The sequence below is a fragment of the Magnolia sinica genome, chromosome 2 (genome assembly GCF_029962835.1).
Source record: "Magnolia sinica isolate HGM2019 chromosome 2, MsV1, whole genome shotgun sequence".
Taxonomy (NCBI): domain Eukaryota; kingdom Viridiplantae; phylum Streptophyta; class Magnoliopsida; order Magnoliales; family Magnoliaceae; genus Magnolia; species Magnolia sinica.
The window spans coordinates 12,950,355-12,973,405 of NC_080574.1; the positions used below are offsets into that span (position 1 = coordinate 12,950,355).

Sequence of the window (23,051 nt, forward strand, 5' to 3'; positions counted from 1 at the left end):
TACCTTATGCCCCATCTTTGCCCATCACTTGAGCAAAAGGTTGAAGGAGGTGTCGTTCTAACCGCAGTAAGCAAGTATTGGATTTGGACTTGCCACTTTGTTGTCTTTTATGATTTATGGGATATTGACATCCAAACACAACCTTGGGTTCCATGTAACACTTGAGAGTCGTCATTCAAATAATAATGAGCCAATTTAATGAAAGTCCATTTCTTGTAACCAATTTACAATCATCTCCACTTTCCCTTGTAACTGGAGTTCCAAGCATCCAGATTAGATGTACCAAGCAATTCCCAGGGTTTTCCATTCCCTTTGGTGAGCATTCTACTTGGACTGAAAATCATATGAATTATTGAGCAAGCAGAACCATCGTGGCTGCCATGATCATACCAAATCTCATAAAATATGATGAAACAAATTTGTTTCTGTTTGGTAATATCAACAAATTTCCTGAATTAATTTTCCCATTTCAATGTAAAGAACTCAAGGTGAATTGTTTCCATGCAAGAATCATACTCAGTAAAGAACTCAAGGTGAATTGTTTCAATTTTTCAACCAAAGCAACCTTCCAGAACAGCATAGAGAAAAAACAAGAACCATACCAGAAAGGAAATGGTAAAAGCCATGGCTATGAGTTATAGTCGTCGAGCCCTAGATCCCTCAATGCAGCAGCAGCAGCATCCTTGCAGTTATCATGGTTTTGCTTGGCCTTCCTTATGATCTTCTCAATACCATTACCAAGCAAAATAGTTCTGGAAAAATATGAAGGAAAAAAAAAATCATCTAAACAGACTGGTATTAACTGAAAAATATGACTCCTTACGACATTAGAACTACGGAAGATAATGCATCCATTAATTGCAGAGGCCAACCTGTTCTCTGAGTTCCTGACAACAAGATTCCGGATCATGAGACACGATTGTTTTTGCATTTGGGACGCAGCAGGAAACTTCTGCATCGCTTGGATTGCAAAGTCCCCAGCCCCTGCTTCCATTGCGCGGGCTGCACTCTCTGGGGATCTTAGTGAAAGGATCCAGATGATAGACATAATCTGTGCCATAAAAAAAATTCATTTCAATCAGTATCCATCATCAGGATGCACTAATGCAGCACATGCACACAAGATACAAGCTGTCCATCAGTTCCTCATTATTGATGTTCCAGCTCAAAACTCAGACAAGTCTGCTCATCAGGTGGGCCACATATGCACAAAAGAAAACGATGCTTAAAACATACACAACTGACCCACATTCAAGTCTGCTTGTCAGGTGTGGCTCATGAGATGAGCAGAGAGGCCTGATTCTTGTTGATGGCATTGGGCATTGAGACAGTAAGGCCTCCTTGAGTGGCTTGGATCTCGCATGTGTGCATCACACTAGCAATTGTCAGCCGTGAGTCCCTTGGAATGCCACTCAGGCTGGTCCCTTTTGCATTTCTCATAAAACAAAGCAATGGATTTGCAAGTGCATAGCAATACGTGTTATCCTATGTATTCAACTTCAAGTCTGGTACAACTCATCTCTCAATGTACCTCTTGTAACACAGATGGGTCTTCAGAAAATATAGATGAAAGTTTGATTAGTCTATCGAGTCCTCCCTTCTGAACGATAGCACTCTTGTTAGCATCACTTCCTGCCAACTTTACGCAAGGGAACACTACAAAATCAGATGGTTTAAAGAAGACACCATGCAACTAAAAAAGTACAGCCTGCTGCCACACACACAAACAAAAAAACAAAGAAATAGTAATAATAAAAATAAATGATGGCTTCAAAGTTCAAACCTTAGACAACAAAGAGCAGCAGGCACTAGCAACAGCTTTGTTATTTTGTGCACCACTGTCATCAATACACTGGAGAACCACATCAATGCCACCGCATTCGGCAATAGATTTGCATATTTCATCCTGCAGAGAGAACATGGCATGGAAGATCCATAAATAAATTAGCCAACAAACCAGAATGGCATCAACAAACTAAAAAAAGAAGAAGGGTTACTAGATATTAGTTTGAAAATTTCCCAATATTGGCGACAAATGGAGGAATAGACCGCTGGCAGTTAGGCTTCGTATTTTGTTTTTTTGTTCCTTTTTGCTTCTTTCTTGTCTGTTTTTTTGGGAGGTTTCTTCCATTGTTGTTCCTGTTTTTGTTTGTTTTAATAAAATTCTTGCCTTTCTAAATAAAAAATAAAAAATAGAACAATGGACCAATAAATTTTCATGTTACAAGTACAACTCAATGCATGTAGGGACACACACGGGCATGTGGCAGTTTCCTGCGAACTAGACTGCAGGACACCTTACGTGCGAGCAAGCAGGGGGTCAGCTTGAGCGGGACGCACTCTGACCATCAGGGATGCAGATTGGGTCCTACCCTTCCAGGATGTACTGTCTTGGCAGGGGCTTTGCAGGGCCCACCATGATGTTTGTGTTTTATCCATGCTGTCCATCCATTTTAACAGATCATTTTAAGGCATGGGACCAAAAAGGAGGCAAATCCAAGGGTGCCCCACACCACAAGAAATAGTCAGGATTGAACGCCTACCGTTGAAAACAGATGGATGGCGTGGATAAAACATACATTGCAGTGGGCCCCATAGAGCACCTGCTAGGACCAAGTCCGTCCTGGCAGGGGTAGGAAACAATCCGTATTCGGCCATCAGGTGCATACGAAAATTTAGCTGTAGGGCGCAAAAACTAGGCAGATTCGCAATTCAGGTGGGCTACACCAAGGAAAACAGTTGGGAGGGGGATGCCCAACCTTAATTTTTACAGGCCCACTGTCATTTATATGTACAATCCACTCCGACCATCAGTTGTGTCATCCATCGTTAGGCCCAGGGCCCAAAAATCAGGCTGACCTGTCATTCATGTGAGCCACACCGAAGGAAAAAGTTGGTAGAGGAATGTCCACCCTTGATCTTTTACAGGGACCACTGTGATGATTATGTGGAATGAAATCCACTCCAACCATCAGCTGCCTCATGCAAATTTATGACTAGGGCCTAAAAATTAGGCTCACTCGTGATTTATGTAAGCCACACCAAAATAGTTTGGAGGGTGGGTGTCTCCATGCACGCATCTTTTCTTCGAGTGCTCCACCTGAATCATGGATTGCTTCACACACACATATGAGAGAGGGGGAGGGGGGGGGGGACCTTGGCCCCAAATCACATGGATACCGCCTCACATGGGCTGCCCACCCTGAGTGTGTCCCCGCATCCTATAGGCTACCCCACTTGAGCCCAGTGTGAAATGCGCATCAATCACCCCCGGTGAGGAGTCTTGAACACGAGATCTCCCCCGTGGGCCTCACCCACCCCTAGTGTGCCCCTGCATCCCACAGGTGACCCCACTCGAGCCCGGTGTGAAGATGCCCCTGCATTAATCATCTTCGGTAAGTAGTCTCGAACACGAGACCTCCCGCTCTGATACCAATTTGATGCAGGACAATTAACCACTTGCTCTAAAAGCTCGAACTGTTAGAGCATGGTGAATTAATCCCTTTATCTCATAGCCCAGGCCCCACATCTCATGTATTGGGACCTCGGCCGAACTCCCCTCGTGGGCCCCAAATCACATGGGTACTGCCTCATATGGGCCGCCCACCCTGAGTGTGTCCCCGCATCCCATAGGCTACCCCACTTGAGCCCAGTATGAAATGTATATTAATCACCCCCGGTGAGGAGTTTCGAACATGAGACCTCCCCTATGTGCCCCTGCATCCCACGAGTGACCCCACTCGAGCCCAGTGTGAAAATGCCCCTGCATTACGCAAGCAAGCCCATGTATCATCGCGGTGGAGCATTGGATAAGAGTTCACTGTCAATTGCTCATTGCCTTAATACCACCCTGATCGGACAATCACATCCATTCCAACAAAGGCCTGCATATAAAATAGTAAAATTGGTCTTAACATCCATTTTGCATGCTCTCAATTGTATGGAGAGTTTTTCTTGGATAAAAGTGCCGAACTTTAGTGCCTAATTCTGGAAAAACATAGGCAATCCTGCTCTAATAGTAAGCTTCTTCTTGAAACTGAACAAATCAGGACAGTTTTGTGGAACTAGGGTAGTGTTTGTAGAGCTGAGGCATTGACCTAATTGCTTCAAAACTCTAGTCTGGTTCTAACCAAAGGAACTCCATGAGTGTTTTTCTTGGGCATGGAATGGTCATGATGAACTATGGAAGCTTTCTTTTGTGTTTGATGAGATCCATAATATTGCCTCAAGGTTAAACATTTCATGTACCCATGTTGAAGGCTCTAAGGGCTTGTTTGATTTTTCAAATCACAGGGGTTTGCACTCTCCCTGAGCATTTATTACATGCTCAGGGAAATGTCGTGGGTTTGTCAGCTGGTATCATCACCATTTTCTACGTTTGAAAAAGTCGGGCGGGATTACAAATGCCCTTGCGCGCGTTTGTTTTTGAAGTTGACCACGGTGCGGGGGAATGTTCGTGCGACAGCAGTTGGGTTGGGCAACCACAAGTGTAATGCAGTTGTGTGCTTTCAGCATGCATCACACGGATTGCTCTAGTCTGATGATCTGACGCGTGAACAGATGGTCCTAATAATCAATTGGTGGAGTTGAACCACAAATATGGTCAATGGTTCACATTCAATGGTTATGATCATCCATTTAGTCTGTGGTCCAATCACATTGTTGGACGGTTGAGATTCTGAAGAGGTCAATGATCCAAATGCTCATTGTTTGGACGCTTTGGATTGTGCAAGTGATATGATTTTTGGACTATGCCATAATTACAAATAGGGCCAAACGAATCTGATCCGTTGATGTATTTTACTCCAATAGACCTAATGGTTATGATCAACCAACCTCTCGAAATGTAAAACATCCAATCGGATTCAATCACCTAAAAGTGGGCTCCACTAAAAAAAATATATCCTCTTCCCACCCGAAGACCACATTCTTCTGCTTCTTCCTCGGTCTGATTTTTGCTTAGCCATCATGAAACAGGATGGCTGTCCGCTAGCTCTCCATCAGTCCGTCGGTGGATCTTTAATGAGATCTAAAGCCGTTCATCAAGCCTAATTTCACCCTCATGATTTGTAGGGTCTCTCATGAGGTTCACATGTCATCCAATCCATTCATCTGATGCGCCCCATTTGAATGAAAGGATGAAGGAAAAATCACAGTAAATCTGAAATGAGGAAGAAATAGACCTACCTGAGTGTGTGGTGGAGCAGGAGGGAATGAGGTGGCGTGTTCCGGACGTCCCGACTGAGTTCCCGCCTCTAGCACCGTGATGAACGCAAGATGGACAGTATACCTGAAACAAGGAAGAAGCGGCTTCGATTAGGGGGAAATCTTAGCAAAAGAATCAGAATAATAGGGATGGTGGAGGCACGTACCTGCGAGGAAGGATGGAGAGGAATGGAGGCGTTTGTTTCTTACGGCTATGCGTTATATAGAGACTCTTGCATACCATTCTCATGCTCTTGCAGACCATACACGGAGACGTCCTGTTGTATTTCATTCTCTGGAGATCGTTTTGGATTGCCTGGGGATTTCTCAGCAAGAAATGGGAACGACGGCAGTTGCATTTCCCAGGCGCTGACGCACGCCGACTTCGCACCCGTTAAACGCGCGAAAGGATCATTATGACCCTTTTGCAGTGAATTCACCACACGCGGAAAAACAAACACGCCCTTAGTTTCTGATGGTCAAACATTACTTGCAAATCAAGTCAGTACATGCATGACTCCAAGATTGCATGTTTTAAAACTCTTAATTAGGACTCCAGATTACAGTTGAAGGAAGATGATAACGGACTTTTTGGCTACTGTGATCAAGCACATGCATTACTCACGTTGATTTGCATCAATAGAATGTCCAAATTGGGTTATGGTTATGTTCTTAAGGCCTGTTTGGATTGGTGAAAACCACAAAGTAGACGAGGAAAGGAAAAAGTCGCATCTGAGGAAAACTGTGGAAAAGGAAAATGTTTCGTTTTCTTCAGGTCCGAGAGTAGAAATGGAAATGGCCTTTGATAGAGGAAATCTGACAAAAGGAAAACAATTTCCTCAATTCTCATGTCTTTCACAAATGAGGGAAACTTACATCCAAGGAAACTAATTTCATTTCCTCATTTACCTTTTTATTTCCACCAATCCAAACAGCCCCTTGGGCATAACTTGGTTTCATGTGGTAGGAAACTAGACATGGTGCTAAGGCGGAGTAACATACCATGCCAACAGATTCACCTTCATATCTAGCCTTTGACAAACAAGAGTGATACTAACATGCCTTCAAACCAATATGCCGTGCACAAATCAAACATGGTTATGGTTTTGGTAATAAAACTACTCATTTTCCATCAGAGCAGGTGGCCAGTATCTTAACTAGGACCTTTCAAAAGGTAAAATTACATACATACTTTCCATTAGAGCAGGAAATGAATGTCTAACCAAGGCCTTCCCAAACAATGCCTTATTTTTGTTTTGTTGTGTTTATTTATTTGTTTGTTTACTACTACTACTACTACTGTTATTGGTGGTGGCGGTGAAATGGTAGGACAGAATACCCTATCTCCACACAATGATTCCTAAATGGGTCTTTGTCATCATAATCACCTAAGCCTTATCCCGATTAATTGGGGTCGGCTGCATGAATCCTCTTCCACCATTCCACTTTATCTTGGGCTAGGCCTTCAGTTAGACAATAGGTCATCGGGGCTTTTCTTGCTACCTCCATCCACATGCTTTTATGCCTTCCCCTTGCCCTTTTAGGGCGTGTTTGTTTTTCCGCGTGGTGAATTTGCTGCGAAAAGGGTCATAATGACCCTTTCGCACGTTTGACGGATGTGAAGTCGGCATGCGTCAGCATTTGGGAAATGCAACTGCCGTCGTTCCCATTTCTCGCTGAGAAATCCCCAGGCAATCCAAAACAATATCTAAATAATGAAATGCAACAGGATGTCTCCGTGCATGGTCCGCGAGAGCTGAAAATGGTATACAAGAGTCTCTATATAACGCGTAGCCGTGAGAAACAGATGCCTCTGTTCCTCTCCATCCTTCCTCGCTGGTACGTGCCTTCACCATCCTATTGTTCTGATTCTTTTGCTGAGATTCTCCTCTAACCGAAGCCGCTTCTTCCTTATTTCAGGTGTATTGTCCATCTTGCACTCATCCCAGTGCTAGAGGCGGGAACTCGGTCGGGACGTTCAGAATGCGCCACCTCATTCCCTCCTGCTCCACCACACACTCAGGTAGGTCTGTTTCTTCCTCATTTCAGATTTACTGTGATTTTTCTTTCATCCTTTCATTCAAATGAGGCGCATTAGATGAATGGATTGGATGACCTGTGAACCCCATGAGAGACCCTACAAATCATGAGGATGAAATTAGGCCTGACGAACGACTTTAGATCTCATGAAAGATCTACTGACGGATTGATGGAGAGCTAGCAGACAGCCATCCTATTTCACGATGGCTGAGCAAAAATCAAACCGAGGAAGAAGCAGAAGAATGCGGTCCCGAGTGAGTTTCTTGTATGGTTTGTGGTCCTCGGGTGGGAAGAGGATATATATTTTTTTAGTGGGGCCCACTTTTAGGTGATTGAATCCGATCAGATGTTTCACGTTTCAAGAGGTTGGTTGATCGTAACCATTAGGTCTATTGGAGTAAAATACATCAACTGACCGGATTCGCTTGACCCTGTTTGTAGTTATGGCATGGTCCAAAAATCATATCACTTGCACAATCCAAAGCATTCGAACAATGAACATTTAGATCGTTGACCTCTTCAGAATCCCAACCGTCCAACGATGTGATTAGACCACAGTCCAAGAAACAGGCCGAATAGATGATCCTGACCATTGAATGTGAACCATTGACCATGTTTGTACTTCAACTCCACCAATCAATTATTAGGACCATCTGTTTACGTGTTAGATCATCGGACTAGAGCAATCCATGCGATGCATGCTGAAAGCACACAACTGCATTACACTTGTGGTTGCCCAACCCAACTACTGCCGCACGAACATTTCCCAGCACCGTGATCAGCTTCAAAAACAAACGCGCGCAAGGGCATTTGCAATCCTGCCCTACCTTTTCAAACGTAGGAAATGGGGATGATGCCAGCTGACAAACCCACGGCATTTCCCTGAGCATGTAATAAATGCTCAGGGAGAGTGCAAACTCCTGTGATTTGAAAAATCAAACAGGCCCTAAGATATTCTAGACCCACCTCATAAAAATGTGACTTGACCTTGACCCCTTTTTTTGGGCACTTGGTCCAAAGACTCCAAACCAATGCAAGAGCCAGGTCAAACAATCCGATTTGTGCTGTCTGTATAAAAATATAAAGATTAAAGACTAATGTCGAAGATTATGCAGCAAAAACACTTGTGGTTAAGTTAATAGGAAGTCGGTATCCTAAGTAGGAGGCACAAGTTTGAGCCCTACTCAATGCATCTAATATTTTATTCATTAAAAATAGGTGAGAGGGTTACCCCTCTGGTTATAATGGGTGAAAAATTGCTGAACCTGGACAGCTAGACCAAGACAGTCCTTACATGACTTGATGTGTTATTGTGGCCTGTTCCGTGCAGTCTAGGTTATAGAACGTTGCCCCACCCATACCACACATAGATGTTCTGTTGCACTTGCATCCTCAAATAGTTTGTCTTGGAAGTAACAAGATTTTTGCTCACTCAAGAAACAAATACACACTAAGAAATCATTTAAATGAAAGAAGAATTTGAAGCTGATGCAACATCAGATAACATATTCAATAATTATGAAATGAGGCCGGATGCCATTTTCGACATATCTAAACAAACTTACATTAACAGCAACAGCCTTCAATGCAATGCTTGCTGAAGCTAAACAAGGTGAATTGACTCCTTCACGAAGAGCATCTACAACGATGCCTGCAATGCCAATTTTGGCAAATCTTCGAGCATATCCAAAAACCTGGATTTGCCTACATTTTTCAGTTAATTCACAAAATCTATGGAATATTCAGACACAACTGATAATGTTTAGACTTAAAAAATACAAAAATCCAACCACACAATCTTCAGTTTATCCAATGTAGAAAATAGACATATTAATAGCACTTACATCTTTGAAATATGTGAGGAAAGCAAATCTATACAAACAAGAGAAACTTTTAACAGTCAAGGGTGCGAAATCAGGTGGCAAATTTATCACCAAGGGGGTGTTTGGGAATATTGAATGGTATGGGAATGAAAAAAGTTTTCCATGGAGTCCTAGTTTTTCCTTGTTTGAGATAAAAAGAGTAGCTATGAAGACTGTTTTCCATTTCCAAGATTTTTAGAAAAAAAGGTGCTCTAAAAAATCACTAAGTGTCAATTTTAAGGTTACAAAGGACATCTCTTGCCCTTTGATCATCGACCTTTTAATGTTTCCATGGAAAACAATTGTCCAAACCAAACAACAGAATTACTGTTGGAATCCGTAGTTCTCCATTTCCTAAGGATTGCATGTTGGTTTTCCGAGTCCATGTTTTCGATTCCCTCTATCCAAACACACCCATTGAGAAATCTGATTATTGCTCCAAACAACATATTGGTACAAAAAGCCATGTTTAAGTACAATTATATGTCATTTATGTACAGAAACAATTTGGAGTGGTTCCAGCACAAGATATGGAAAATCATAATGATAATTTTGTATATAATTGCCAATGTTGATTCTAAAGAATGCCGTAATTATATTCGATAAATTTGCTAGCAAATATTCACGCTTAAGCCTGTACATTTCTATTCATTTGCTTTATTAATTCTTCAACCAGAAGATACTTCACAAAAGTATAATGTGCATGACGTGCAACCCTGTTCATATTTTTTTTTTTTAAAAAAGAACTAAACATTCCACTGAAAGAGAAAAGGGAAGATTCCTTGAAATCACCAAAGAAACACATGCCAGCCCGGAGTCTTAACTGATTTAGCACAATAGAAGAATATACATACCAATTTGATGATTGAATCCTTCAAGATTATGCCACAAAACTAATTTACTTTTTATTTGCATCAGAAATAAATTAGAAGGGAAAGGGATATGCAGCTGGAGTTGGAAAGTTGCACCACAAAGGAAACCAATGGAGCCACACCGAAGGGATCTAGATACATTTCACCACAAGATTCTATAAGAATCACGCTCTTAGGCTAGAATTCCACTGCACGAAACCTTAAAAAAAAAATAAAAAAAATCCATTCAATTAGTATTCAAAGTAGCATTCATTGTTCATATGCCTGCCCCAAAAGGCCTATTTGTAGGCTTCAATAATCGCCACCACCACCACCATCATCTAAGCCAACTAATTGGGTTGGCTACATGAATCTGCTTCAGTGATTACACTCTATCAAGGGCTATGACTTCAGTTAGACCATAGGTCATCAAGTCTTTTCTTCCTACTTCCACCCACTTCCTTTGAGACTTCCCCTTGCCCTCCTAGAGCCTTCAACTTGTAACAACTATTCCTTTTAACCGGCACAACTCTTGGTCTCCCTAGCACATGACCAAACCATCTAAGGCTAATTTCCTTCTTCTAAGTCTTATAGGCTTCAGCAATCCCTCCTAAATAATAAGCTTTCAGAAAGAAGGTTCTACAAGATCCTTATAACAAATCTCCTAGTTGCCCCTATAAGGTCCGCACGCATGCACACACGCGCACACACATACACACACGTGCAAAATAATGGAAATTCATTTAAAGAAAGACCAACAAACAGAGCCTCCAAAGACTAGAAAAGGACTCAGGGATGACCAGGCTACCATTGATATCAATCACATCGACTTGTTGGGCTGTACCATATGTACAAGCCAACCAAAGAGGCTATCATTATATGGGGCTAATAATACTGTACGGTACTACAGCTGGATTAGTGGGCCCATCTAGTCCAACTGGTCATCAATCAAGGCCATATAATGGGATCTGTGGTTGGCATAGTCTAATCTGACCACGAAATGGACCCAATGTAAAAATGTAAATGATCACGTTCAGTACATCCAGATGTGTAATTTTCCAGTGCTACAAGCCTAAAAGCACAGCTGTTTTGCTAATTGTGTTTTATATGGAAGTCATAAGATCAGTCACACGATATCAGCAGAGGCATAAACGGACCATTTGATAATGACTAGCTACTTTCAGCTACCTAATTTACAAATGGTATATAGATATTTGAAGAAGCTAAACTAGAACGACATGAATACATTCCCAACCAGTTCTTGCATTCTGCTAGTCCAGGCAACAATATAGATGTGCTTGAATGAAATTTTAGACAACCTGAATGCCAATATCGGAATGACAGAATCTCGAGATACAGAGAACCAGTCAACAAGATAACAAAACAAATACAATGATGTGAAAGAAGTAATGAGGTGATTAGAGGATCTTTACAATATGAAGTGGTGTTTCCATGCATCATATACTTACCTGAGAAGCCAAAACACGGTTATCATCAGGTGTTAACAGGACTCGTAGAGCATCATATAAACTATGGATGTTGCCTTTTGTCTGTTCCCTCATAATTTGGACTAAAAGCTCATCAATTTTTAAGTCCATGAAAATTTCCTTGAGGATCTCATTACCAGTTGCAGCTGCAGCAACAACAGAAAAACCGCTATCCAAGATGTCTTTGTTTTCTCTATAGTTGTTTAGGATATCCACAACAATCTTAGGTCCACCGCTTTGCCTAAATGTTTCTGTACTCTGAAGATCTGTAAAATGAAAAATGGGCATTAACATAGAAGGCTAAAAACATCTATAGCAGGAAACTTATGATTGTGCAAGCATGAGGTATAACAGCTTTATCATGTAATGCAAACTTAAGACTGGGTGCAAGGGTTAATTGGCACTGTAAAAAGTTGTGTTGGGCCTATTGGCGTAATATTCAAATTTTCATTACCCTACTTTATAGTCTCTGTCTCTCTCTCTCTCTTTTTTTTTTTTTCCTTTGTTTTTGTTTTGTTTTGTTTTTCTTTTTTTGGTAAATGACAATAGACTAACTACAAAAAACACTGTTACCATGTTTTCTAGGAACAATAACTCAAGACTCGAAGCACCTGAGAATAACATTCTGAAGTGTGCACACTAGTCTAAGCAGAAGATATGCAACTATAAATCAAAGAACACACATCCTTCCTTTTCTCCTCGTGTTGTCTCGCTCTTATGTGCATACAATACACGCATGACATAGACAAACACATGGACTGTGGATCCACAAGTTGTACAGTATAAAACAGAAGTAATCAATTGTGATCATAGAAGTAAAAGATAAACGAGTAATTTACACCAACAGTTGAAGTGATTGAGAGAAATGAAAAGTCCTTAAGGATTGACTTCCCCTTCATTTATAAAGTCTTCATACCATGGATAAAAGTACTCAATGCCTTCAACGCTGAAACAAGAGGTCGCTCATGTCTGGCCTGAAGTGCAGCACATATGGAGGTAACCAGCTCAACTCCTCCATTCCTTGTCGCGATAGATGCATCACTTGATCCTTCAATTGAACATAAAGCATAAAGCTTGTCGAGTAGCTCGATCATCTGTTCAAGATCTACAATCGTATTGAGCTCCTCGACCTTTTGGTTACTGGGTTTTGTTGCTGATGGTTTATCATTGTCCTGCGAACTCAAACTCACCAAGTTGGCTGCTATGCCTTTCAATCCGTCCAACGACTGAATAACAGGATAATCTTTGATGCTAGTAACTCCAGGAACACATGTAACAATACCTGTGAAATCAAAATGACACAAAAGCACAAAAATGAAATTTACGTCTCCAGGAATAAAAACAAATGGTATGCATTTGGATGCACAAGTGAATTAAATTGTGAACAATCAGTCTAATCAAGAAGAAATGACAAAACTAGGGATATTTCCCAGTATTCATTATGCGAAAATAACCCTCACATTTCAGGTGTCATTTCAAGTCTGATACAGAAGTAGCACAGTTATAATTAGGAGTCCAGACCCTCAATATAAATACCAATGAAGAAGACTGCAATTTGGTTATTTCCACCTTACTAGACTAATAATTGCAATTCAAATTGTTATGGCATCCTAACACATCCATAGTGTTCTTTCTTTTATGGTCCAATGCCCATTGAATAGATTGTTCTTTCACTGACACTCAATTTCTGGCATGTACATAGATTAAAGACACACACACGCATATGCTAATGTGGGGACATTTTCACACCGGGCTCGAGTGGGGTGGCCTGTGGGATGCAGGGGCACACTCGGGGTGGGTGGTCCGCATAACCCATGGATTTGGGGCTTGTGGAGGCGGGTGACTCGTGTGAAGCGGAGCCCATAGATTTGGGGCCCACGAGGGGACAGAACCCATGGATTTGGGGCTCACGAGGAGGGTTCGGCTGAGGACCTAACCCATGGACTTGGGGCCTGGGCTATGAGATAAAGGGATTAATTCGCCATGCTCTAACAGTTCAAGCTTTTAGAGGAAGTGGTTAATTGTCCTACATCAAATTGATATTAGAGCGAGAGGTCTCGTGTTCGAGACTCCTCATCGAGGGTGATTGATGCGGGGCGTGGGTTACTCGTGTGAGGCAGAGCCCATAGATTTGGGGCTCACAAGGAGGGTTCGGCCGAGGACTTAACCCATGGACTTGGGGCCTGGGCTATGAGATAAATGGATTAATTCGCCATGCTCTAACAGTTCGAGCTTTTATAGCAAGTGGTTAATTGTCCTGCGTCAAATTGGTATCAGAGCGAGAGGTCTTGTGTTTGAGACCCCTCACCAGGGGTGATTAATGTGGAGACATTTTCACACCGAGCTCGAGTGGGGTAGCCTGTGGGATGCAAGGGCACACTCGGGGTGGGTGGCCCGCATAACCCATGGATTTGGAGCCTGTGGAGGGGGGTGACTTGTGTGAGGCGGAGCCCATGAATTTGGGGCCCACGAGGGGGTGAAACCCATGGATTTGGGGCTCATGAGGAGGGTTCGGCCGAGGACCTAACCCATTGACTTGAGGCCTAGGCTATGAAATAAAGGGATTAATTCGCCACGCTCTAATAGTTCGAGCTTTTAGAGCAAGTGGTTAATTGTCCTGCGTCAAATTGGTATCAGAGCGAAGTGAGGTGGCCTATGGGATGCAGGGTTTATTTTGCAAACTGTGGCCCACCTGACCAGTGGATCAATGTGATTCTTGGGCTAGGGCATCAATATAGTGGTGCCCTTCTTTGGATCCCAGACCTATCATGCCATGCTAGCACATGTGTGGCATGTAGGTGGGCTTTATGGCATACGCGTGGCATGCAGGGTTAGCAAAGCTCAACATACAAAAGTGCGTCTAAGTGAATTTAAGTGAGCGTAAGCACGTCTAAGCACATCTAAGTGAGCATATGCACATCGAACTTCATCCAAGTGCAATGTACTTGGATGCACTTAGACCACACTTATATGCGTCTAGACACATGAGTTGTATCTGAAGCTTAAAGTACCAAGCGTTGTATTGACTCACGATGAATCACACTTCCACTCATGGAATTGAAGATTTTTATTTATTTATTTATTTATTTTTTTCCTTTTACAGGTTTTACAACACACTAACAGAAATTCAATCTTCATTCACGAGACAATGCACATTCATCTTCTTCCGAGAACGGACTCCATTCTCACCGCGGAATTCAAAAATATGAGAACCGAGGATTCATTCTAGTGCATTGGATCTTAGCATTTGGGAAGATTAGGGTTTTGGAAAACGTTGAGAAGAGGAGAGAGAAGGACGCACCTGAGAGGTCGACTCCTTGCAGGGTTAGGGTTTGTATGGCATCTTCGAGGGCTTCGGAAGGATCCATGCCCAGATCTTCCATGTTTTCTCTCACCAGTCCTTCGAACGCTTCCTGTGAGATCGTACGGACGGTCTTGGAAGGGGCCATCTCGATCCGGCCGTCGTTAGACGGCAGATGCTGCTGGGCGAAATGATATCGGAGTGCGTTTTCTTCTGGAAATAGTCTGGGATCGCAGCAGAGAGCTTAGTAGGGGGAGAGTGAGGACAGCGGTCGTCGGTTGTAGTTGTTTGAAATTTTGAAAGTGGGTGATTCTTGAGCCAAGGGGCTAGATTGACTATAGTATAGTAGAAATTGTTGGATCATTCATCTGGACTGTTCATCGTGTGGAGCCCACTTTAATGCTTGAGCATTTGAAGAATTGCTTTGAGCGAATGACTACAACCATTTGATCGATAGTTGGGAAAATGGATGGTCCATGGTGCTCAAACTAGAAAGGGTCGTCCATCGATCTGGACTGTTCACTGTAGGACCTACCTTTGATGGTCGCAACCCTCAAACATCACTTGGACCACACAATTCTAAAAATACAATCGATTTGTAAGAAAATGGACGATGCATATTGATTATGTTGGAAAAGGTCCTGATTGTTCACTACCTCCGATTGTCCGTGATTCTAAAGAGCTACTTTGTTCGGATGATTTCAACGATCCCATCAATGGACAATGGGCAGGAAAATGGATGGTCCAGATCGATTGCAATGAAAATGATATGATCATTGACGCGGATCATCCATAATGTGGGCCACGTTTGCTCTTTAGAGTTCATTTTCATCTCCCGAAAATTACGAGAAATAGAGGGAAACGCAAGTACTAATGTAGGAGAGAGCTTTGTTTTATGTCCCAAATATCATTGCTGCAACGTTTGCAATTGCAAAATCAGGGAAAGGAAAAGAAAAAAAAAAAATCATTCTTACTAAAGATAGTTTGGATGCTCATAATTGAAATACAGTGGAATCCAAATCATATGGTAAGTAGAATTGATGCAAATTGGAACCCAAACAGTGGAATCCAAATCATATGGTAAGTAGAATTGATGGGCATTGGAATCTTCAATTATATTTGGATATTTGTAATTAAAATATATTAAAATTAAAAAATTGTATTTGGATGCCTGTAATTAGAATATATTAAGTAAGATTCAATAAACCAAATTAGTAGAAGTAAAATAAGTAAATTAGCTTGGGTGGGCTACAAAAGTGGGTGCACTTTTTGAAAATCAAATCATTTTTTTACATTTGCATCTGATTCTTAACCTTCTAGGCGGATTTCAATTCACTCGGTTTTGCTGGATTCCAATTATCATTGTTTACCCATCAACAAATGATCCTTTTTGCCCAAATGCATCTATTTACTACCAATGACAATTGTTTGCCATCAACCAAACGACCTTGAGATTAACATTTCGTCCCTAGTGATAGTTAAAGTCTAAAATGAGCATTTTGGTATAAACAACTATCTAAATATTGAAATCAGGAGATCCTCAACAAAGATTAAACATGAAATTGCAATTTATTATTATTATTTTTTTCCTTTTTTCTTTTGGGTATTAATGAGATTATTGGCCTGTGACATTTGTTAATTGTTGTAGAGAATTTCAATCACAATGGTGAAAAAGGATGAGAGGGGTCGCCTCGCCTCATTTCTCTAGTACTCCAAAGCCATAAACCTTACCATTAATTATCGGAGATAAAGATGGGTTGATGATGTACTCTTGGATCTGATTAATCTATTGTATTTCCTCGTCCAATTAATCCACTACTCGAGGAGGTTCATAGCTCTCATTTGTCTTCAAAGATAAACTTCACTTGCCGGTGTTAAATTTTTTTTGGAGAAACTTTCATTCACAATCTCTGGTACCCCAAGTTCCGCTGGATACCGCGAAGTAAATCATGGCTCAGGAGGATGTTATTTGTGATATATTTTATTTGGAATAAAATCAGCTTGATTTTGACTAATGAAAATGGCATTGTTTGAAGTATTGATATCGTTACAAGTTTTGCTGGCTGAAGATGTGAAAACAACATCGATATCGTTGATTTCCATAAATGTAAGGAAACATGGGAAATGATGATTTTTTTAATAGAACTTTAAGAGCTGTTAAGATACAAATATTTACATATATAGGAACAAAAAAGAAAAATAAAAAAGAAAAAGAAAAAAATACACATATAATAAAATTTTATTTAATTGGACTTAATTAAGAGTATATGCTATTGTAAGAAATTAGTCCAATAATAACACAGTAATCGCTTAAATCTCGTAAAACTGATTAATAAACAAAGAAACATTCATAATGCATTCATACTTAATGCATCCATATATAAATAAGCATATAAACACAATACACACTAATGATAATCCAGCCATCGACCTATCCCATCCAACCATCCATCTATCAAACCAGTAAACCATCCATCCATCACATCCATGCAACCATTTAAACATCAATCCATCCTATCTATCTATCTATCTATCCATGCAACCATCTAAACATCAATCCATCCTATCTATCTATCCATCCAACCATCCATCCTATCCTATCCTATCCTATCCATCCAACCATCCATCCTAGCCTATCCTATCCATCTAACCAACTAAACATGTTTTTAGTAAATAAATTTTAGACAACATCAATACATTGATGATATTATCAAAATATTGCTGATGCACTAGTGATACAAGCAACACTTAAAATTTACATAGTCAAATATATTAACAATACATTGGAGATATCGATACATTGGCAATGCAAACAATGCATGAATTTTACATTGTCGTAAATATTGGCAATATTGATACATATCTGATGGTAATATATCGGTGATACCTAATTATTATTATTATTTTTAATATACTGATAGTGTTATTGATATAACTGAGGTGGAGATACAAATAATATGATACTCTAAATAATGGACGATGGCTTTCATCCTTGCACCATAAGACAAGTTAGTTGTGATTTTATAGAGCTCATGTGTTGAAGATATAAGTTTGAATTGGTCCAGAAAATCCACATTATTACCGTTTAGTAATAAGATTATCAAAGCAAAGATCACAAGTGCTTTGATTTCCAAGTTATGAAAACATGCAATTATTCCTATCTCGAATCAGCATAGGTGCATAATTCATTTGATGAATCTTTTAGGGCGTGTTTGGATTCACGTTTTGGTTGTATTGTATTCTATCTGGTACTGTTCACGTATACGTTGGGCGATATTCATAATACATCTAGCAGAGACGTGCCACTAACCAATGTTTGGATAAGATGTAATACTCTAGCATGTATACAATTTCATGTCAGATCAGTGTTTGGAAACGATTGGATAAGGGCCACACGATGTATATACGTGTGTGTAGTGGGGCCCATTCACTGTTCCATTGAATGATCTGAGCCGTTCATTCACTTCAGAGGGTGGGCATTATTCTTGCGTAGGTGTCCTTTCGTTTCTATGCAAACTATTGTAGAATCTCAACCGTTAAACATGAAATGGACGACGGAGTAAACACCCTCATGGGCCACGCTGATTTCACTCTAAAAGCACTCCCTTTCGGATGGTTTTTCGTCCTAAATCCAGTGGACATAGTGGATTTTCCAAGAAGCTTCAATAAGTAGGCCACCAAACTTCACAGAGTCGACGTACGTCGACTCTGTTGTGAAACAGAGGTTCCGTCTTTTCATTGTGGGCCACCATCATGCAGTGAAAGGTGGATCTGAACCGTTCATCAGGTAGAGGGAGAAAAACCCATCAAAAACATGCTGACCTTTCATGGCCATGTACTTCCTCATGATCGCTACAATGATCAAAAGAAGACCGTTTAGCCGTTGTTTCAGCTTGATTGTCTCAGTGGGCACATCATCGGATGATCAAACTCACCATTCATGGTTTAAATCTCGAGAAGAAGATGATGGACGGTATGGATTTGTCAAAAGACGGCCATACTGGGCATTACCAGCAACACGGTGAAAGAAGAAAATGCTTTCTTCCTGTTCAAGTATGACAGAACGTCCGGCCGGTTGCGCGGTACAATCCCATCGATGATGCAAAGTGGTTCTCGGGCGTATTCGCGCGCGTTGAATACATCGCCCGCTGTTCGTTTCCAAACGAGGTACATGTCCCATCAACCCCACTAATACGATACTATACACTCGAAATTGTGAATCCAAACACGCCTATGCAGTTCCATAGAAAGAATTTTGCCTTTGGCTCTAATAGAAAATCAACACGCTACAATCCATCCTCATGCTTAGAAATTCTTCTAATGTCTTGCTCTAGAGGTGAGCTTGTACCCATCGGCCATGCTTTTGGTGTTGTGTGGGTTATTAGTTTTGTTGTTTTGCTCGGTCTAGTTTCTTAGGCTTTGGTCTACATTTTTTTTACATTGTTTCGATAGTTAATCTTTAGGCTTCCACCCCCCCCCCCCCTTTTCTTCTTCTTCTTTTGTTGTCTCTCTTCGCACTCAACCTTTGGCTCTCTTTTCTTTTTGGCTCTAACTTGGCGTACTACCCTTCTATTGTAGATTGGGTTTGGATTTTACGCCCCCTTTGTTGATAACAAAATTTGCTTATGAAAGAAAAAGAAGGCGATGTGTGGTCTATTCCAAGGCTAGTTTAATCGTAGTCTAACTGGGTTGAGTTGACTCAAAGGCTCAAACAACTCTTCATTTGATCTGACTCGATATTTGGTAATAAAAATGGTATTATTTATAAATATTTTTAATAGATATATAAATATAAAATATAGGCGCGCATTTTTACTTAGAAATTTATGGGAGGATATGTTATTCCCATAACATGCTTTGACTCTTCAAATTTACCAAAACATTCTTCTAAGGGCATGGATAAAAGACGAAAAATCAAAATTACCCTTGATGGTGAGATTTTTGCAAGGCTGAAACATCTTTTTCCTGTGGGGAGCTTCAAGAAATCAAAAGCTATGTTAGCTATAACTTGTATTTTCGAAAATCAAATTTTCTCACTAGTTGCATGACTTAAGTTTAGGCGTAAGCATAGAAAATGAGCCAAATATGTGATTAGGTGGACCATATGATTGAAAATAGTGTGCACGATGATGCCCACCCTCCAAACTATTTCCCTTTATGGCATATCTAAATCATGGATTATCTTGATTCTTGGGACCTATGCCTAAATATTCTATGGAATCTAATGGTTGGAATGATTTTCTCAAAATCTTTGTTGGGATTTGTGTTGCAAAATCACACAGATATAGATCTAGGTTAGCAATCCAATGGCACCAAACACACACAAAAGAACACGCAGATTTAACATGGAAAACCCTTATGGGAAAAAACCAAAGCACAAAGCGATAGAATTCCACTATGAAAATAGAAATTACAAAGAGAAAGGACTTACCCGATTTGAACAACATCGAATCTCACTCTTGCTACACCCTTTAGAAACCCTAAAACCCTTGGAATCCCTTTAGAAAACCTTAGCATTACATAGAAAGGCCTTAGGGACCTCTATTTATAGTTTAAGAAACTCCACTTACGCAGCTCTTTGAAACCGCCATAAATTTACGCAGTCCGCGCAGAATCCACGCAGCATCTGCGTAACCCTCGACTGGTCGAAGGACCCGAAAATCTCAAATACATTATCACTAGACTTCGAGTCGAGCGGGCTTCGACTGGTTGAAGGGATCCTCGACTAGTTGAACCAACCCCTTGATTGGTCGAGTAGCGCGGTGAAAATTGGATTTAAGACATCTGCTTGCAAAAATCTCCACCATTCTTTAATCTTTAACTGTGTAGCTTCTTGACCTCTTCTCATATTTCTGCATTACATCATACTTCTCGTGCACACTCCGTCATTCTTTTACGCCATCGCCAAGCCCAGAGAAGTTGCACAGAACTTAAACTTTTCTGCAGGAATGACCTTGGTGATCATATCTTCCAGATTTACGCTGGTGTGAATCTTCTTTAGTGTTACACCTCTTTCCTCAAGCACCTGCTAGATAACATGAATATCCAACTAATTGCTCCACCCGCTAGTACAAAAGAGTAACTTGAAGTATAATTTCTGGAATCCATGTCGTCTGCATAATTTGAATCCACATGTCTAGCCAACTTTGTCCCTGTCTTTCTAAAAGTAAAGATGTAGTCTTCTTACCATCTCATCACCATCTAATGTTGCTTGCCGGGGTATTTGCTCACAAGACCGATTGCCAGTAAAATAACCGGTCTAATACAAATTATGACACACACCGGCAACCACATTCGAATAAGACTCATGAGACATATCCTGCTTTTCCTCACCTGTTTTGGGACATGTCGTAAGGAAAACTTAAGGAGAGACGCGTAGGGAACGCTCTCCGGCTTTGCCTGGTCCATCACATACTTGATCAATACCTATCCTAGGTTTTCTATCTGAGATAACCAAAACCTACTCCTCTTTCAGTCTCAATGCGGAGAACCATCTTTGTAGGCCCCCAATCCTTCATCCTGAATGTCTCACTTAACCGTGTCTTCAGTATATTGATATGATAAATGTCATAATTGACAATCTACATGTCAACAACATATAATACCTGAACCACTACGAAGGAATTAAACTTTATACCACTGCCTAGGCAATAGGTCGTACCATGACTTCCTACAAACTCTTTTTCTCAGCCCCTTTAACCTAGAACCACCCTAGTTGCTTCATGCGGATCTACTCTTCCAATTTTTCGTACAGAAGTACAAACTTCACATCCATCCTTCCAGCTTAAGATCGCATTGGCCAACTAGCGCCAATCACGGATCTAATAGACACCTGCTATACCGTCAATGCGAATATCTCTGAGAAGTCAATCCCTTCTCTCTGAGAATAACCCTTTGCTACCAATCTTGCTCTGAATTTATGTTGTATCCTCTTGAAGATCCACCTGCATCCAATCGCTTCCCGGCTCACTGGAAGCTCGACCAGCTCTTAGGGGTCGATCTGATACAACGAGTCCATCACATCACTCATAGTCACCTTCCACTTCTCAACCCCAGGCTTACCTAGAACTATCTGAATAGAAGACGGATCCCTTACGATATTGGAGTCGTTCATGTACCTTGCCGATATTTTACGATTATACTATGTGATTCTTCTCACAGATGACTACTCTACCTGCTCTGTATCTCTGTTTGTGCGTCTTAGCCTTCCTGCCCTGCCTGTTCATATGGTCATGTCCAACATGCCACACATGTGCAGAGGTGGAATCCGCTACAGCTACTGCAGCTCCACCTTTTGAAGTGCTCCCGATAAACCTGTAAACATTATCGAGTCATTGCGCTTTTATGATTACCCTGCCCCTTTAGATACTTTAAGGACACCATTAGAACTTGTGAACTTGCAGCCCATTGCCTCAAGTACACCAAGAGAAATCATATTCTTTTTCAAATCAGGAACGTGCCGACATCAGTTAAGGTACACTACCCCATCAAATATTTTGATGTGCACCGTATCAACAGCTACAACATTACAGGTAATGCCATTGCACTCCCTATAGTTGGTGAAACAACTCCGATAAGGAGTCATGTGAAAGGATGCCCCTGTTTCTAGAATCCACTCGCCCCTACAATCATCGTATGAGCGTCTGATCGTAGACACAGACAAAATATCACCATCACGTCCACTCGATTCATCTAACGTGGTAGCATTGACCTCCCTGTATGAAGCCTCAAATTCTTTTCTCTTAGATTTAGGATTTGTACAATCCTTTTTCATATGTCTTTCCATCCCACAATTCCAGCACTTTAACTTACCTTTGCCTTTGCCCATGGACCTAGATCTTGACCCTGAAGATCTTGTACCTTGCTCAGAATTCTTGTCCCTCATAATCAGTGCATCAGAAGATGTCCCCATGTCGCCGTTAAGCTTTCTCATGGCCATTCCTTGAAGGGTTGAGATAACGGTGTTAATACTCAGAGTTTTATTTGTGGTGCATATTGTGTCCTTGAATGACTCATACGATGCTCGAAGAGAATTCAGCAACATACATGCTTGTTTCTCATCTTTCATCATGTCCTCTATATCCGGCAATTTGCAAATCAATTTATTAAAGTTACTGATGTGAGCCTCCAGATTTCCACCCTCTGCCATATTGAAGTTATACCACTGCCGCTTCAAGTGTAGGTGATTTTTAAAGGAATTTTTTGCATAGACATCCTCTAACTTTACCCATAACTTAGCCGCAGTTTTTTCCCTCATGACATTGTAGAGAACTTCATCCGTGAGACATAAACGGATTGAAGATAA

The 23,051-nt window shown here is 41.0% G+C and overlaps 1 protein-coding gene across 1 annotated transcript; it reads right to left on the reverse strand.

Annotated features, from left to right (window-relative positions):
- Window positions 1–389: 389 nt before the first annotated feature.
- LOC131235417 (uncharacterized) lies at window positions 390–15,077 on the reverse strand. The gene is made up of 8 exons (XM_058232602.1): window positions 14,747–15,077; window positions 12,362–12,727; window positions 11,428–11,711; window positions 8,811–8,939; window positions 1,784–1,906; window positions 1,532–1,639; window positions 873–1,051; window positions 390–752 (listed from the first exon to the last, which is right to left on the reverse strand). The coding sequence occupies exons 1-8, from the start codon at window positions 14,892–14,894 to the stop codon at window positions 629–631; spliced, it is 1,461 nt and encodes a 486-aa protein (XP_058088585.1). The 5' UTR covers window positions 14,895–15,077; the 3' UTR covers window positions 390–628.
- Window positions 15,078–23,051: the final 7,974 nt, after the last annotated feature.